This window comes from Vipera ursinii (assembly GCF_947247035.1).
Source record: "Vipera ursinii genome assembly, chromosome: 3".
Taxonomy (NCBI): Eukaryota; Metazoa; Chordata; class Lepidosauria; order Squamata; family Viperidae; genus Vipera; species Vipera ursinii.
The window spans coordinates 61,575,757-61,589,942 of record NC_139516.1 but is presented as its reverse complement, the minus strand read 5'-3'; the positions used below and the strand labels follow the sequence as shown (position 1 = coordinate 61,589,942).

General features: G+C 41.3%; 1 protein-coding gene across 1 annotated transcript in view; it reads left to right on the top strand.

Annotated features, from left to right (window-relative positions):
• Window positions 1–12,266, top strand: part of TTC39A (tetratricopeptide repeat domain 39A) — a 52,158-nt gene extending 39,892 nt beyond the window's left edge. Inside the window, exons 15-18 of the mRNA XM_083359604.1 lie at window positions 6,574–6,685; window positions 8,079–8,193; window positions 10,299–10,415; window positions 11,944–12,266. Of these exons, the coding sequence (XP_083215730.1) occupies window positions 6,574–6,685; window positions 8,079–8,193; window positions 10,299–10,415; window positions 11,944–12,064 (465 nt within the window). The 3' untranslated portion in view covers window positions 12,065–12,266. The remainder of the gene's footprint in view (window positions 1–6,573; window positions 6,686–8,078; window positions 8,194–10,298; window positions 10,416–11,943) is intronic.
• Window positions 12,267–14,186: the final 1,920 nt, after the last annotated feature.

The following is a 14,186-nucleotide window of genomic DNA, read 5'->3' as shown; positions in this document are numbered from 1 at the left end:
CCTGCTACCTGGTTCTCAATATCCTTGTCCAGGCCCGGCCACCACAGATAACTTCTTGCCAATGCCTTCGTCCGCACTACCCCAGGGTGACCCTCATGTAATGAGTGTAACACCTTGTCTCTCAATGTGTGAGGTATGATGACCTGGCAACCCCACAATAGGCAGCCCCTGTGTGATGACAACTCGTGCCGCCTGGTGAAATATGCCGTGAATTCTGGCCCAGGAGATTTGTCTTGCCACTCCGTGCTCACCCACGTTTGGACCCTACTTAATATTTTATCTGTTGCCATTTCAGCTGCGATGTCAGTGGCACTGAGAGGACACTCTGGCAGATCCTGAATGTTCAGTATTTGAGCTGCAGGAGCTGGGTCTGGTTCCATATTGTTTAAGGGCAGTCTGCTTAGGCCGTCAGCGTGGCCCATTTCCTTGCCTGGCTTGTGTACTAATTTACAGGAGTAAGCGGAAAGGAAAATGGACCACCGGAGCATTCTGGGTGACATGATCTGTGGGGTTTCCTTGTCTGTGGTGAACAGACCAAGTAACGGTTTATGATATGTAAAAATAGTGAAATCCCTACCATACAAATAGTCGTGGAATTTCTTTACTCCAGCAACTATTGCCAGGGCTTCCTTGTCTATTTGTGCATAATTCCTCTCAGCCGCTGACAATGTCCTAGAGTAATAAGCAATAGGGACTTGTCTGCCATCCTCTTCCAGGTGGCTCAATACAGCCCCCACTCCATAGCGGGATGCATCACAAGCAATGCAAATTGGTTTGGTTTCTATAAAGTGGGTAATGGTGGCATTGCTTGCCAGGAGGTTTTTTAATGCCAGGAAGCTGGAATCATGTGTTTTGGTCCAGTTCCATGTGGAGTGCTTGTCCAATAACCTGTGCAAAGGTTCAGCAATAGATGCCTTGTGGGGTAAAAAAGCATGATAAAAGTTAAGTAACCCCAGGAAAGCTTGCAGCTCCGCCTTATTTTTTGGCGTGGGTGCCTCTTTGATTGCTTTCATCTTAGATGCTGCGGGGTGAACTCCCTGAGCATCAATTCTGAACCCCAAAAATTCTGTCTCTGGCACCCCAATGCTGCACTTATCCCTCTTGAGCTTAAGGCCAGCAGCACAGAATCTTTCCAAAACTGCCCGCAGACGTTCTGCCAGAACCTCCTCTGAGTCCCCAGCTATAAGGACATCGTCAAAGTATGGGCAGACTCCCGGTATTCCCTTTAGTGTACGCTCCATCACCTCTTGAAAGATGCCTGGAGCTACGCTAACTCCGAACTGCAACCGGTCTACCCAGAACGCCCCCTTGTGGGTGACTATTGTTTGTGCAGCGGCAGTCTCTGGGCTGACCGGGAGCTGTAAGTAAGCCTGAGCAAGATCCAGCTTGGCGAAGATTGCGCCTCCCTGGAGTGATGCAAGGATGCTGCTGACCGTGGGCACAGGGTATGCGTGTGGGTTTAATGCTTTATTGATCGAGCATTTATAATCAGCGCAAATTCTGATGTCACCGTTTGCTTTGAGAGGCGTGACAATGGGGGTTTCCCATTCTGCTCCCTCGACTGGATGCAGCACCCCCTGCGCCATGAGCTTGTCAAGTTCCCGCTCAATTTTGTGTTTTAATGCGAACGGTACCCTCCGTGGCTTTATTTTAATGGGTTGTATGTTGGGGTTCATCGGATGTGGTGGCTCAGTGGGTTAGGACGCTGAGCTTGTCGATCAGAAGGTTGGCAGTATGGCGGGTCGAATCCCGAGTGCCGCGTAACAGAGTGAGCGACTGTTACTCGTCCCAGCTTCTGCCAACCTAGCAGTTCGAAAGCATGTAAAAACGCAAGTAGAAAAATAGGGACCACTACGGTGGGAAGGTAACATCGTTCCGTGCGCCTTTGGCATCTAGTCATGCTGGCCACATGACCACGGAGTTGTCCTCAGACAAGCGCTGGCTCTTCGGCTTTGAAACGGAGATGAGCACCAGCCCCTAGAGTTGGGAACCATTAGCACACATGTGCAGGGGAACCTTTACCTTAATACATAATTATCAAGGGAATTTTATGTTTTTGTTTATAAGATTCAGAAGTAGATTAGTTTAATAATGACTAGCACGCATGTGCGGGGGAACCTTTACCTTTACCTATGTTGGGGTTCAATTTGAATGTGATTGGTGGACCTGTGTATTTTCCCAGCGTTCCATCGAACACGTCTGCAAAAGCCTTACACACGGATTCGATGCTTTGCACTTGGGACTGTGTCTGGTGAATTCCGATAATGCGAATTCCCAGCGCTTTGAACCAACTCAGCCCCAGCAAGCTAGTCCTTTGCCCCTTGACCACTAGGATGTCCAAAAACCCCTGGAACTCCCTGTACCTCACAGGAAAGGTAGCCTCCCCCCGGACTTGTATTGGGGAATTCTGAAAATCGGTGAGGGTGATGCTAGATGGTCTCACGGGGAACCCGCTGGCCGCTCTGGCTGCAAATTAACTTATAGGTCTCATACGAAATGACTGAGACAGCGGATCTGGAGTCCAGCTCCATTTTACAGGGAACCCCTTGGAGATGCACCACTAGCTTAATTTGGGGGGTGAGTAGTTGTTGAGCCCCCGTATTATACACCTCACCTCTGCTCTCCGTGTGGCTGATGGACACGATGCGTTTCGGAGCCCCAGTACCTGACGCCAGGTGAGCTTCAGCATCCACCTCGTGCAGCGTGTCCCAGTTCCTGCTCCGGCAAACGGACACGATGTGTCCCATCTTGCCACACGCTTGGCATTTGGCCGTTCTGAACTTGAAGGCGGATCGATGATGGTTCCCCCCACAGCCGGCACATTTCTGCTTGGTCGAGCCACACTTACAACTGGAGCATTTCCTGTCCTGGCCGTTGGCCGCAGCTGTGGACCGTTGACCCCTCAGGCTATTGTGCTATCCCATCGGATGAGGGGCTCTGAGCTGTAGCGCGTCCTCCTCCGTCTCCAGATCACCCATGCTGCTTCCTCCGGCCCCGTGCGTCTGATGGACGGTGATGCCCTGATTGCCTCGGTTGGTCTCAGTCATCTCTGGCTTCTCAGCTAACTCCCAGGCCAGTACTTCTTCCTGTACTTGCTTGAGAGTCAGACCTGGTCTGGCCAGCAGCTTCTGCCTCAGTTTTCGGTCCCTGAGGCCGCAGACGATTCTGTCCCACAACCTCCTTTCTAAATTGTCAAAGTTGCAAAGGCAAGCCATCTGTCGGACTGCAGCCATGAATGCTGACCCCGATTCACCCGGCAGCTGGTTCCTCTTTACAAACTCGAATGTCCATGCCATTTCCAACATATGTGGGTTAAAATACTGATTCAGTTTGTCCATGAGGTCGTCGTACTTCACCTCCCCAATGGCTGTGGGCGAACACAGACCCACTGCCAGTTTATAAATGTCCTTTCCGCATGTGCTAAGTAGGGAGGCCACCTTTATCCTGTTCTCAGTGATGCGGTTTACTATGAAATAAAACTCTAGCTGCCCCACGAATGCTTCCCATTCTTCGGGCTGGGCGCTATTGAAAACAGGAGCTAAACTGACTGGTGCCAAGGGGGCTTGACCGACCTGAGCCATGGGAGCCTGACCGTCCTAAGACATCTCAAGCGATCCGATCAATCCTGTTCCGCTTCAGGTGACGACTCCCTGCCAGACGGGGTGTCCTGCCAGACGGGGTGTCCTACCACCCTTCGGAACAGCATCCCACCTTTGTCGCCAATGCTGTGTCAGGTTCGAGGATCAAAGAGACTCAGACTTCTAGCGTGCCATGACTTTATTAGGAGGAAAATGTGGTCCTGAATGGGGGAACAAAGGGTACCAGTCCACCTTTATACCTGGCCAGGTGAATACCTGGCCAATAGAGTTAAACCCCTGCTTTCCGCCAGTGGGTCAGCCAATCTCTTTAAATCCTGCCTTCCCGCCGAACGCTGTTCCTGCCCGGAGCTGTCCAGCTCCGCGCTTCCTTCAGTAGCTGTCACACGTGTATGCTATGCTGCATACAATACACAAAATAATGATAAAGTCTGTAAATCAAGCCAATCAATGATTCATGATGGATACCTATTAACTGTAAGGGTTTGGTATATAGAGCTCCATAGTGCAAATGGAGAAAACTATAGATGGAAAGTATTCCTGAAAAAAGTCACATTTATAGTGTGCAAATAGATGTGTATCTCTTTGTTTCAGAAAATGAAATTCTTAATTGACTTTTTACCTCATTTATGGCTGATAATCTTTTTTTTCCCATTGTTGGTGGAACAGCATAACAAGAGCACCAGATGGTGCTCACTAATAATGAAACTCTAATCCGAGGAATTAGAAATTGGAATTGCACTATTTATAGTAGGCTGTTAATCATTAACTGCTGCACCAGGGCAATTTTTATTCTGGTGGAAAGGTCCTTATTACCAAGCATATAGAAGAAAGTGTCTTTTATATTGTGGTTCTGTTCCTTCCAACTCATGGCTAACTGATACTGACACAGAAAGGACTTTTGGGAAAGAATGGCTAACTGGAAACAGCTCCAGTAAAAGCAGATCCAACAACTATTGTGGAATGCAGAGCCAGTAAGTTGACCAGGTCTGCGTAATTCTTCTCCAGAGAAGAGGCCTTGAGATCCTGCACAAGTGCTCCAGACAATTGCTTCCCATTGGTAAAAGAGAATATTTGTAACTCAGGGTTCAAATAAGGGGTCCTTGGTCCTCTCTGAGTTTGGATGTTTTCTTGCAGATGTTTCATTACCAAACTAGGTAACAACATCAGTGCACAGTTGCTTTTCAGTAGGACAACACAAGACAGTAGTCTCTTGTGAATTAAGAACTCTGGAAGACAAGGGGAAGCCCTTTTCACTCAAACCATGGTCAGTGCGTTTATGGATACTGGGTTCACATGCTTCTTTTTCTAATCACTTTCAGAAGTTGCTTATTAACTGCTTTTTAGTTATTAGGAATCTTTGGATTTACAAGTCTGAAAATACTGGGTGAGCTTCTTTTAATTTTTTAAATAAACAGCAAAAACATGATTAGAAACTTGATTGTGAAAAGTTACAAATGAACTAAGGATCCAGATGGATTTGAAGTAAGATTTTGAAATTAATTATAAGAGTCCTTCCTGTGGGAAAAAGCTTTTGTTTTGAATTATTTTTAAAAAAATCATAAGGTAAGACTTTGAAGGTTAGACACCAGAGAAAACCAGAAGGAAGTAAATATTACAATAAAAGGAGAAAACCACTTAAATTTGACTTAGTAATACAGAATGAAAAAATATATTTTAACACTGCATGTGTTGAAGGATATTTTTAAACAATGGACCCAGAAGCTAATTTTAAGAGTGTCTGACTCTATAGTTTTTAAAGATGTTATGGAAGAAGAACAAGTTTTGCCTGACGAAAATGATATGGAAAAAGATGCTACGCTGGACATGCAAGTGAAATAGATGGGTATCTTAGTAATTAAAAGGGATATACAAATAAGAAACCAAAGTAGTTAACTGGATTTATTTATATTGGATTTGAAAAAAGAGGCTTGCTAAAGCTTAAGAATTTTGTGAGAAGAGACAATAAAAAGAACTCATGTTCTATCTAGAACATTATTTGAAAGCACTAAAGATCAAGATTGTTAAAAAGTAAAAGGAAGGAATATAGTGTTGATTTGTTTGATCAAGGTTAAAACAGACATTTAGACTTTTGCTGTGGAAGTACTTCAAGAGAATCAGTGATTTGATAATAGTTGTCACATGACTCAGCTCCATGGGTCTCTTAGGCAATACCTGAATCTAGCTGGCTGGGCAACAAAGCCGTTCTTCTTGCATCAAGTGACTCCATCATCTGGAACCCTTGCCTGCTCTCATATACAGGTTGGGAACTGCTTTGAGGCTAAGTCTCAAGGTTAAGAGAAACACAGAGAGACAGAGACAGAGAGAAACAGACTTTAAAAAGTAGAGGGCTTTTTGATGGAAAAGAGTTATTTGAAAGAGGAAAGAATTTATCTGAATTTAACAGAAAGGAATTACATTCTCTTCCAACGCTTCCTACTATTAATTTTAGTTGATTAAATTTTTATGCCACTCATGTCCCCTAGAACAGAGGTCCCCAACCTTTTGAGCATCAGGGACTGGTTCCTTGGAGAGAGGTTTTTTTGTGGAGTGGAGGGGGCAGGGTTTCATGTACTGCCTGCATCCCACGGATGGGGCTTTGCTTGTTTGCGTGAACTGGTTTCCGGCATGCTGCGGCCTGGTGCCGGTCGAGAGACTGGGGCTTGGGGACCCCTGACCTAGAAGGTGACATGGGCGGCTTTTGCTTTAGTCTTTTAAGGTAGAAGATTAATTGTTGAAATAAATTATTTCAAATTAACATTTTTTCAAAGATCTGGGAAAATAACAACATACTGTCAGTGAGGCAGAGAATGTGTCGATCAAGAATTGTTGGTTGGCAGAGTTTTGCAAGAAGTTAGCAAAAAGAAAATTCTGTCACAAACTTAACAAAAATACTTCTCAAATATTTATCTGATGTACTCATATATTTTGGAAGAAGTTTCTACAGTAACATACATTATATTTTAATATTTTTTAGGAAATGATGTACATCTGGAATGGTTATTCAGTGATTGGGAAGTGCCCAGATTTAACTGAAAACATGTTGGAGTACTTAGCAGATGCAGAAACAATCCTGGAAAAAAGCCCAGGTAATCCAGATCTCGTTTCAGATGCATCCTTGCAGAGGGTACAGCCAATGAAAGAGATTGTGCTTGTCTTGGAGCTCTAGGAAGTTAAAAAGATTCACCCATTCTTCTGCAATCAGTGATTGGACTAATTGTAAGATAGTAATAATAGTAGCAATGTTATCATTGCCAGCCTGGTTACGTATGGGCCCTGTAGTGGGCTGTGCCTCAGGAGTTGGGGACCCCTCATCTAAAGGGCAAAATGAAGCTTAATTTCCCAAAAGGCTTTGGCCAATTAAGAGTGGAAATGAGAATAAAATAGTTTTCCCACTCCAATTCCTAATCTTAACTTAGGGTATATTTGGAAGTGTTAAGAATGGTAATAGGAACAGACAGTTTCTGGGGAACAAATTAGGTTTTGATTTTGGAACAGCATGGGTGAATGTGGTCCACTGTTCACAGGTAGCTTGTAGTAGCTTAAAGTGTAAACATTGACTGGGTTTAAACACTTTTGTAAGTCAGAATTTACATGTAAAATTTGCCTTCCGATTCCATATGGAAAGTGAAAGTAGTTCACAGTCATTACAAAAAACAGTGAAGAAACAAAAGAAAGTTGACTTTAAAATCCAGCAAGGAGTTGGAGTAAATCAGCCTTCAATCAGTCAATTAACTTTTAAAAATATGAATCATATAAAGAAACAAAAACTTTAAAATGTGCAGTTAAAAGCCACGACAGGCTTAAAAAAACCCGGAACAGTTAAGAGGAAAGATGGAGACCTGACTCCCTGACCTTTCCTACCAGGAATTGCAACCTCCAGGAGTATCCAGAAAGTTGTTTTAGGTCGTTCCAAGTGGCTCCCAATCTAGGGATCCAGCTGCCAAGGAACCAGATTAGGCAGCAAAATCAGCTGTTTGTCAGCAGGAGAAGCAAATTCCTCCCACCACTCAGCATGCCATCTTGGAAGAGGAACCCTGATTGGATTTAAACACTTTTGTAAATCAGAATTTCCTTCACTGTGCTCTGTTGAAAAATATATCTGAGTTTATACAATATACTAAACCTGAGACAAGGAACTGCTGTAATGATAATGTAAAGTTATCAATATATATAAACCCAGCCAGTGAGCTATATATGTTACCCATCCAGTAACATGCATACGTTACTGACATAATAGCAAATTCTTCATGCTATCACAGAATTTATGGAGTCACTAATTCAAATAATTGGATATTATACCATCTAAATATTGTATGAGGATAGTTTGAATACGTGTTATCAATAATTATAATTAATTTAATAATATGTATATATTACAATATTAGATGAGAATATTAAATATGTTTCACTATGTTCCCTGCCTTAAAAAGTTGTCTATCATGATCCAAAATTGCCTGTGCATCTTCTTTTATTTTACAGCTACAGATGTTCTCATTGATGACCATTGTGTGATAAAGCTTCTGAAAGGGCTATGCTTGAAACATCTCGGCAAGGTATCGGAAGCAGAAGATCACTTTACTTATATTCATTTCAAGTAAGTTTCCAAACTGGAAGATACTAATGAACACTAAACCAGGCATGGCTGCATTAAATTATCAAAGCTTTCAAGCAGAGTTTCTTCATGTCAGTTAATAATCTATGTATTTATATAGGTACAAACTATATTTATATAAATTTTAACATGTACAGGTAAAATCAGGAGATGGGTTTTAGGAGAATATAAATTATTGTGGAAAGAATATTGGTCATTTCCTGAGAGATGATTTATCTGGTAAATTGGTAGCTCCATCAATCTGGGATAGTAGCTATCAGGGTCAAAAAAAGCTTAGTTTTAAAATAGCTAAAGTGACTTCAGTTGTATAACTTACATATGGGCAGTCCTTGACTTAGGACCGCAATTTGGACTGGGCATTTGATCACTAAATGATGCAATCATTAAGCAAGTCATCATGTGACCAGACCTAATTTTACAATCATTTTTACTGCAGTTGTTAAGCAGTAAAACAGTTAAACAAGTCACATGCTCTTTAAGTGAATCACATGGTTGTTAAGTGGATCAGCACACAGAAGTATTACCTAACTGGGTAATGAAATGTCTGCAAGAAAGTAACCAAACTCAGAAAGCACCCAGGACTCCGTGTTTTAAGTATTTCTCCACTTTCAATAGATTCATCTCAGTAAAAATGGCACCTAGGATGAATTTATCCTTCTTTCAACACTTAATAGGAAGACCATATGATTATGCTGCATTATTTTAGCAAGGAGCCTGTTCTGTCCTGCACACTGAGGAGTTTTAAATGTTAAAAACCAGAAACATTGCAAATATTTTTAATTTTAATATAACACGGGAAAGCATATGCTTAAAATGCTTAAAAAGGAGCCTTGGTGGAGCAGTGGGCTAATGCCTCCTTAAGTAACACCAGCTGCCTGCAATTAGTGCAGGTTCGCATCCCACCAGGCTCAAGGTTGACTCAGCCTTCCATCCTTCCGAGGTAGGTAAAATGAGGACCCAGATTGTTGGGGGCAATTAAGCTGACTTTGTAATAATGCCACTTGGGGGGTGTGTGAAAGCCCTAATAAGCAGGCATATACCGTATATACTTGAGTATAACCCGAATTTTTCAGCCCACTTTTTGGGCTGAAAAATTCCACTTCGGCTTATACTCCAGTCAACAAAAAAACTTACCGAGGACTTGTGCGCGGCCGAGGCTTTGGTGCTTCCGGGATCGCGCGCACCTCTCCCAAGCCGCCACCGTCCGGAGACCTGCCGAAGTTTGGGGAGGTTTGGGGAGGTGCGCGTGCACCTCCCCAAACCTCCCCAAACGTCGGCAGGTCTCCGGATGGCGGCGGCTTGGGAGAGGTGCGCGCGATCCTGGAAGCACCGAAGCCTCGGCCGTGCGCAAGTCCTCGGTAAGCTCCGGGCGGTCACTTGCTTCGCGTCTCCTGAGGGAAGGGGGGGCGACTGGAGCGGGTGTGTTTCCTCGCCTGCTGGGTGCCGCGATTTGCCCGGGGAACGCGCGGGCCCCGAATGGCAGCGTGGAGCGAGGAAGCGGACAGCCAGGGCTTCCCCGAGAGCCGCGGCCACACAGGGTATTCCTGTGTATTCAGGCTTGCAAAATGGCGGATCGAGCCTCTGCTGGCGGCAGAGGCTTGCAGAGCGCGGATCCAGCCTCCGCCGGCAACGGAGGCTTGCAGAACGGCGGATCGGCTTATACTCGAGTCAATAACTTTTTCCAGTTTTTGGGGGTGAAATTGGGGGTCTCGGCTTATACTCGAGTCGGCTTATACTCAAGTATATACGGTACATAGAATGAAGGCTATTGCTAAGCTTGTAAGCCGCCCTGAGTCTTTGGAGAAGGGCGGGATATAAATGGAATTTTAAAAAAAATGGACAGTTAAAAAAGGTAGATTTTATCTGATGCACCCATTTTCTTTGTAGATATTACAAATGTTATGTTAACATGGAAATATTAGAGTCATTGCAAGAATAACTACAATGGATGTTTGGATGAAAGTGTACATAATCTGCTAACCTAAAATGCATGAATTTCCTCTTGTCATCTCTGAGTAACTTCACTTATTCTTGCCTATAAAACTATTGTTATTCATTACATGTACCTTGCCATTTCTTCTTTTAAGTGAAAAGAAGATCAAGTATGATCATTACTTAATTCCAAATGCGCTGCTCGAACTTGCTTTGTTATATCTGGATCAAGGTAAAATAGAAGAAGCAATTAAGATCCTGGAAAGAGCAAAGTAAGCCCATTGAAGTATATTTTTCTCATTATTAGTAGTAGATAAGGTGATGGAAAGGGTTGAAGTGGTTTTTTTGAAAAATTCTTAGAGGGGCTCCAGTGACGTATAGCTCTATCTTACCATGTAGGTTGTTTATTTTCAGTCATTTTGGTACACAAACATTGAAAATATACAATTCAGTAAATGAGAGTTGAAGCATACATTTGTTATCTATTTATAAATTATACCTAAATTTATATTTGTTTTTAATCAATGTTGTTAGACTTTGAGCAAATTGTGAATGCTTATGCTAGTGTATGATACTGGTCTCATCTAGACAATCTGTAATATAATTTTTTTTAAAAAGGTCATGCATTTACGTTATGTATGTTGATCTCATAGCTGAACAACTGAAGTATCTGTTCTTATTGGCAGAATCTCTGTTATAACTAGCTACAACTAGTTATAGAGATATTTTGCTGCAATCCAAAGAATGTTTAACTAATGATCCCAGTGTGTTCAGTGGAACTTGTTCCTTACTCTTACTATTATTTAAGATTTCAAATAGGATAGTCTAACAACAAAATCAAACTCGTTTAGCTACAATCATATTAAATTTACCTAATATAGTAGGCAGCAAACCCACTTGACAATGGCAGATGATTTTTATATCTAAACAAATAAAGTTCAAAGAATGTATAAATAAATTTCAAACTTAATGTTTATCTTACCTAATGTTTCTGAACTCTTGATACACCTCACAGGCAATATCAAAAATATAATAGTGAGAGACCCAGCCAGGAAAATGCAAAAAAGCTGAGGCATGAGAGAGTAATTCTAAGGGGCTACCATGTGGTTGTCATGGTGGCTGTCAACTCTTAGGCCACTCCAGATCCCTCACCAAAGAAGGCAGATTGAAGATCCTAGCCCTGTTAGCTTGGGGAAGTGTGCCACCATCCAGAGTTAGGTTGAACAGCTCTGGCAGGGACTGTACTGTGTAAGCAGGGAGACTAGTACACTGGTTGCAAACCTAACTTGCCTTTTAGATCTCATGGACAAACAAGGTTTCATATCTGATTTATCTGCAAAGTAACATCTCTGGATGCTAGCAGATACTCTGGATATAGGCACAAAAGCTACTCCCCATTCTTTATTCTGGGATTGTGACTGGTATCAGGCATAAATATTTTTACCTGAAGCAAAGCCTTATTGAATGCAGGAGGCCTATGCTTTGAGCAGGCACGAGTAAGATTGCACTATTTCAGTGAATGTAGTAGAAGTCATACATAGGATTGTATATTAACTTGTTAATATGTATTAAATGTTTTATTTATACCAATACATTAGCTTTAAGTAAACATTTTGTCTTGGAAAGTGTTAGGCATTGGAGTTACATATAAACAAGCTGTATTGCTCTATGTATTGTTCCCTTTTAAAAGTGAAAAATTTGGAAAACAGATTTTTTTTCTGTGTAAATATTGCTCTATTAAGTATAGATGATGATAAATGCTGTAGGTATGAACCTATCACAAATATCTGTTTGTTTTAGGCAAAATTACAAGAATTATTCCATGGAAACAAGGACACACTTCAGAATTCAAGCTGCTTTGCATCAAGCCAGATCTTTCCCAGATGATGATGATCATTCTATAGCAACTGTGGTTTTGTAAAGTTATTGTGTTTTTTTAATCACCAGTTCATTTGGTGTACAGATCTTCACAGATGGACATTACTGGCAATATTTTAAAATATTTTCCATGTTCACATTCAGCACAAATGTCCTTTAATTTTAAAAATCCTGAGGAATCAACACTAAAAAGCAGTATTTCTTTAATTACCCTTGTGTGCCATTTTCAGCCAGTTATAAGCATTTTAAAATATAGCTGTCGGAGAGTAATATGACACAAACTAGTAGAAGTTTGAAGACTTTCTGCTCACATCTTGTTCAGATTCAGATGGTTATTAATTTTTAAAAGTACTAATTAAATGGATCTTGTTTTCTTTATAATGAAAGAATAACTGGCCTGTTAAATTGCTTATTTAAATAGAACAATGTGTAGTCCTACAAGGTTGCTTATCACAATTAAATAGTTGAAAAAGGTAGAACCTCCCTCCCACCTTTCAGCTGTTCTTTAACACAAGGGTCCCCAAACCTGGCAACTTTTAAGACTTGTGAACTTCAACTCCCCGAATTCCCCAATCATCCATGCTTTAATATGTAAGTGGTCCTGATGTGGCAAAAAAAATCAAGCTGTGTAATATTGCTGTTTTGCCCGTTTGACCAGGATTTTAGGATAACTATTATTAGCATAATTGAAGAACTACTAGAGCAAACAATCCTGAAGCAAGTTTAAAGTATTTGAAAACTTTTAAACCCAAGTTTAAAGTATTTGAAAATAATTAAATTGTTAAAATACTTTTAATATGCTATTACTTCATAGTCAGTAGTAAAAAATTGATGTAGATGACCAGGCTGAGCCCAACGAGGGGTCAAATGCATCATCAGTCACAAGTCCCTGTGCGCCCGCAAGAGATCTAAGGCCAGCCCACCTTGAATGCCTCTCTTATCTCCCGCTTATTTCCCTTGATGGTTAGTTGGTCAGATTCTTGTAGAGAGTTTAAGCTTGCAATAAATCTTTATACTCATTTGAACTGCCTGGATCTCCTGATTTCCCCTGATGCTTGACATTAATTCAACTTAGGAAAATTATTTCACAAAATTTTTTATACAAGATAGCATTTTAAACTGGAATATGTATAATTCGGCTGCTGACTCTCAATCAGTGGGATATCACTGGTGAGCAACAGAGTAAGTCACTGAAACTTTAATTAGTTTTAAAACTATATGGTAAATACAGATAATCTTCAACTTACAACCATTCATTTAGTGACCATCCAAAGTTACAACAGCACTGAAAAGTGACTTACAACCAGCCCTGACACATTGTCACAGTATCTCTATGATCACATGATCAAAATTCAGGCACTTGGCAACCGCCTTGTATTTATGATGGTTGCAGCATCCTGGAGCCACACAATCACCATTTGTGACCTTCCCAGCCGGTTTATGACACACAAAATTAACAGGGGAAGCCAGATTTACTTAAAGCCCACGTGATTCATTGAACTACAGTGATTTGCTAACAACCGTGGCAAAAATGACCATAAAATTGGGCATGGCTCAGTTAACAACTGTGGTTGGAGGACTACCTGCATAATAACAGAATGTCTGCAATTTTTTTTTTACCAAAAGGGACCTTTTTGATTCATCACTGATGGAATCAGTTTCTTTGAGTGGGAATTCCTGGTCTACATTAATCAGAGCCTCAAAGACTACAGACAATAGAGTATTGTATCTTATTTGTGTTCTGCACTTATTCACTGATTGGAAAGTTGTTCTTGAGAAATTGCTAATTTCTTCTCCAGTTAAATTAATACCATATCCTTCAGCATTTTCCACACTTAACTGAATTAATTTCACAACTTCAGTTTGTACCTTTGCTGGTATATTACATGAAACAAATGTGTCAGTACCATGTTTCAATTTTTGCAGAAACCTGAAACGATAATATGTGATTTATTCTTTCAATGTGCAATTAATTAAGCATCCTGTGACAGGATACTGGGTTAGATAGACCTAACGTAATCTTTATTTTTGGATTTAAACCAGAGAATCTTTTCCCACAATAGAAATTACTTGCTTGGTCTTGAAAGTAGAAATTGTTTAATATTTTCCAGTTTTTAAAAAAATGCAAGTTTGAGTAAGAAATTGCCAACTTTACTGGAACAAAT